The sequence below is a fragment of the Rosa chinensis genome, chromosome 4, assembly GCF_002994745.2.
Source record: "Rosa chinensis cultivar Old Blush chromosome 4, RchiOBHm-V2, whole genome shotgun sequence".
Lineage (NCBI taxonomy): Eukaryota > Viridiplantae > Streptophyta > Magnoliopsida > Rosales > Rosaceae > Rosa > Rosa chinensis.
This window is the reverse complement of record NC_037091.1, coordinates 10,308,710-10,313,178: the sequence shown is the minus strand read 5'-3', so window position 1 is coordinate 10,313,178 and position 4,469 is coordinate 10,308,710. Positions and strand designations below refer to the sequence as shown.

At 36.5% G+C, this 4,469-nt stretch overlaps 1 protein-coding gene across 1 annotated transcript; it reads right to left on the bottom strand.

Moving 5' to 3' along the window:
- Positions 1–200: 200 nt before the first annotated feature.
- LOC121052744 (cyclic nucleotide-gated ion channel 1-like) lies at positions 201–3,404 on the bottom strand. Its single transcript, XM_040518526.1, has 7 exons — positions 3,269–3,404; positions 2,393–2,843; positions 2,107–2,301; positions 1,732–2,008; positions 1,494–1,607; positions 1,100–1,366; positions 201–971 (listed from the first exon to the last, which is right to left on the bottom strand). The coding sequence occupies exons 5-7, from the start codon at positions 1,497–1,499 to the stop codon at positions 312–314; spliced, it is 933 nt and encodes a 310-aa protein (XP_040374460.1). The 5' UTR covers positions 1,500–1,607; positions 1,732–2,008; positions 2,107–2,301; positions 2,393–2,843; positions 3,269–3,404; the 3' UTR covers positions 201–311.
- Positions 3,405–4,469: the final 1,065 nt, after the last annotated feature.

Sequence of the window (4,469 nt, the reverse complement as noted above, 5' to 3'; positions counted from 1 at the left end):
AAACTATGATTACTTTTTATTGTTGTAATAGGAGAGAATATTCTAAATTCCTAGTTCTAATTAGAATAGGATTCCTTGTACTCAAAGATTATGTACTTGTATCCTCTATATATAGAGGCTCCTATTATCAATGAAAGTTACTACAATTTCTCTCTACAATCTTCTTTCAAATCTCTTATTCTAAAACAATTTTAACCCATTCAAAAAAGCCACGTTAGTTGACCTTGAAGAATAGAAAGAAACTTATATTACAAAATGACTCGACACTAATTCGACTAGTGCCCCATTCAGTTCCAACAAAGCACTTGCACTCAAGAAACTCTCACACACACAACGTACAATGTTTGATTACTACAAAGAATTGAACCAATCTCACACAAAATATGGGACATTTCAGTTATTTGAATCTTGAATATCTGTTTCCTCGTTCCCGCCCTGATCTGTGCCTGGCCATGAGTAGGATTAATGCGGGTACGACGAACCATTGATGTTCCTCTTGAGATAGAACGTTCCACCTCCTCCACTGGATGGCTGGAACTATTGTAATTCCCATGTAACTTGTACAAGGAGACTACATTTTTCAAGTCCTTGGCAGTTAGAACAAAGCCTTCTACTTCTGAAAGACATTTTACATTTTCGGTTAAGATAGGAAGCTCTGCATAAGAGATAGACATGTCGGGTGGTGATGCCCAACTCAGAAGTTGTTCTTCTCCATAAACATCACCGTTCTCAAGGGACCCGCGGATTTTTGATGGGGAACGTATATTTGCTGCTCCAACTTGATGGTCAGTTGTAGTAGTAGCAGTAGTACTAGTCGGGTAGATCAACATAATACCTTCCATGATAAAGAGCATGCTATCAAGTGGTTCTCCCATTCGAAAAGCAATTGTTTTCTCAGTGTAGGTCACTGGCTTGAGATAGTGGCAGATCAGTCTCAATCCTCTTTCATCCATATTTTCGAGCCTTCGTACCTGTGCACATACACATAGTGGCGTCGTTAAAACTTCATATTGCGGCACACTAATTAATATTGATCAATATGGAAGAACAAAATTTAATTGTTAGAAAATCCTAGCTGGACGCCAGTTCAGGAGCATACTTTCTTTAGCATACTCATGCAAATAGAAAGTTTGAGATCTTTTACGGTATTCCAGGGAAGAAGAGAGAACAGGTTTTGTACTACAGCATTTTTGTCGTCTTTCAAGTTCTCTGTTATCTTTTTCATGATCTCTATCCTCAACTTCTCAGCGTCTTTGCCCAACTTCTCAGGAAGACCATTTTTGTCCATCCATTCTTGTAGTTCTTGCTCTTTCATTTGAACCTTATCAGTTGCCACTTTCTTTTCCTCGGAGGATTGCATACACTCCTGTTGATGGTCGACATTATGAGTTTTTATGACCAAGAATAAAGCTTAAATTAACCTAAAAATTTGACGGTGGTCTGCTTCTTAATCTTATAATTATAGATGAAAGTTAGGGAAAGTCTTTACCAACCTGCATATTTCCAATGAGAAAAGCAAATAGCACTAGGCCAATACCAGAAACGAGAATATTGCAAAGCAATTTTCCCAAATAAACTCACTTGTATCAATGTCTGTACCATAGTTACTGCAATAAATTTAACAATTGGGAACAAGAATATATGAGATACATAATCTGACCCCTTCTTCAAGTTGACTATTATCATCTGGGAAAAAAAAAGAAAAAAAGAAAGAGAACCAATTGGCCTTACCTTAGATTTTTAAGTCCCCACCACACAAAGTAAAATAACTTTTCGCGGAATCTTGTAGGTCCTGTGTAGCGGGTTTGAATTGTCTCTAGGAATGATCCATAATCAAATGATAAATCTCCTGTCGCATTTAGGCAAGTGGCACGAATGCTGTCATGTCACCATTGATTTGAGATAGAGGAGGGTCATCACATTGGAAAGTGACATTTCCAGCCAGGGCCATGTTCCAACATACTGCCTCGATTTGAACAGTACTGAAGTACCAAAAGGCTCCAATTACCTACAATTAACAAAGAGTCAGTTATTGATACAATAGAAGAAACCTAGCCCAAGCAAACAAAGAAAGGATAGAAACTGTGTATAAAAAGTTTAACTTACATGACTTGAGAGGATGTACATAAAAAAATAGAAAGCAGCTTTGACCCACATGTTACTATTTTTTCTAAACAGCTTAGACGAGATGAAGATCCGATACATTCTTGGAACATATTACGCGAGAAGCATGTAATTCAAAGTCATTTTGTTCTCTGAAAATCCATAATTGGGAGCATAAAAAAGAGCTAATATTAGCACCTGTGTGGACAAAATAAACAACAAGAGTTAGATATCCTCCATTAATCACCGCACCAAAAAAAAAAAATAATGTGTAATTTCTGTTACATACGTGAGGAATTGGAAGAACAGCTAAAATGTCAGTTAGGAAAGAGCTCCATGACAACTTCTTAGCTATTGCCTTAGCGTGTCCAAACCAGTTGAAGAGTTTTGAGTTGCCTCTCTGTACCAGCTTGGGCTTGGACACAGCGGCCACTGCTTTCACAGCTTCACGAAGTTGATATACAATATGAAATAGGAACGTGAAATCTGTGAGTGATCGCGTAATGAGGACTACAGTCCTCAGCCTTTTGTCCGTTCCGAGGCACACTTTATCACGATCAAGAAATGCAATGTAAAGAAACAAAGGATCGATTGAGACAGCAATCATACATGCAAGCACAGATATCTTATTCCAAAATGAAACTGAACGCAACATCCTTTCCCATTTCTTCTTTGTTACATTTACTTCTCCGGCTGGCACGTTAGCATTTTCGACAGCATGATCTATATCTTGGTGAGAGCTGATAAAAGAAAAGAAAAAAAATTATTTTCAGAAAGGGAATCGAGAAACAAATTGGAGCTAGCTGATATACTAACAAAAGGAATTAATGTTAGCTCTATCAAGTAAATATTAAGGATAGTGGTAGTTCAATACAAAGACTTTCTTGCCTTGAGAAGCAAGCAAGAATTAAAGTTTTTACAGCATATCTCCACTCCTTTTCAAATCTGTCCTCAAATTTGTATGGGGAAAAATGCCAAAAGAGAGCTCCTCAGCAAGTAAGACTATTTGCCAAAACATATATATACCCAAGCCCCAAGGGTTGAGTACTTGAGTATGAGAAAAAACAGTGGAGATGCTCTAAATGGGTTGAGTTATGGACATCGGCCCCAATAAATTGCGATGAAGTCAATCAAAAGAAACAATACTAGATTCATAGAAGCTAACCTCATTTCAATGTAGTTTTCCTCCTCCTTTGAGTGATTCATGAAGTTTTCCTTTTTGTATCCAATAGTGTCTCTCAAAAACTTAATAGCCAACCAAGATTCTCAGAGTTGCCAGAAGATTCTCAATAATGATCGTGAAATCTGCAGAAGAACAGTAAGAGGAAGTTTAACCCTGCATATCATTAGTTAATAAATTAAGCTTAACGCGCGCTTCAAACAAGTGTCAACACGAACTGTAAACATTAACAAAAAGTGCCGTGAATTGCAATCTCCGATAAGAATACTTACTTCAGGAAATGAAGCAAGCATGAATTGGTATGGAACACAGCATTCTTCGAATTCATTTTATAGACTTCAGAATGCAGTGGCTCATGGCACTAAATAATAATATAATGTTTTGATAAGCTAATAATGATAATATAATCAAGGGATTTAAAAAAGAAAAGAAAAAGGAAGACCTAGGTCGTCGGGCTAATATATAAGCCCACAACATGCACTAGTTGTGCATGTTCTATGCTTTTAATTCGATCTTGAGGTCATTCTTACGTCTCTTCCTGCGTGGAAAGTACCAACCATGTAAATGACTGCCACTGGTTAAGGGGTGAATGCAAAACCATATATCTGTATGACACAAGTACCATGATGCTTCATTCAAGTTGCCAGAGTTGTTGAGAATATCACTCTTACATAGAAAAATAGAGACTTTACTCATGTGTTTATAAGAATTTGAGTCACTCTAATTATTAATTGATTTTGGTTATGAAGCTTGGATTACTTTATTCTGGTAGTAAAATTAAGTTAATCCACATATGAATGTCTCGTAGTATACGGGCTCCACAGCACTATATATAAAGTGTCTGTGTGTATGAATTGAAAATTTAACCTACATGCTCGAGTGTGTTGAGAATATGAATCCCATACGTACACATAGGAACATAGGAAGCTTGAAATTGTATTTATAATGATTTGGCAACTCCGACCATTACTAATTGATTCTGATTTTGAAATTCAGACTACTGACTGTCCAATATAAACTGATGTAGGTCAAAATTTAGAGTTGATATAGATGATACGGGAACAATAATGATGGATACATTGGACAAACTAATAATTAAACTTGGGTTGATATATACTATATAGATGATACCGGAACAATGATTGATTAATTGACAAACTAGTAATGAAACTTGAAAATCTATCAG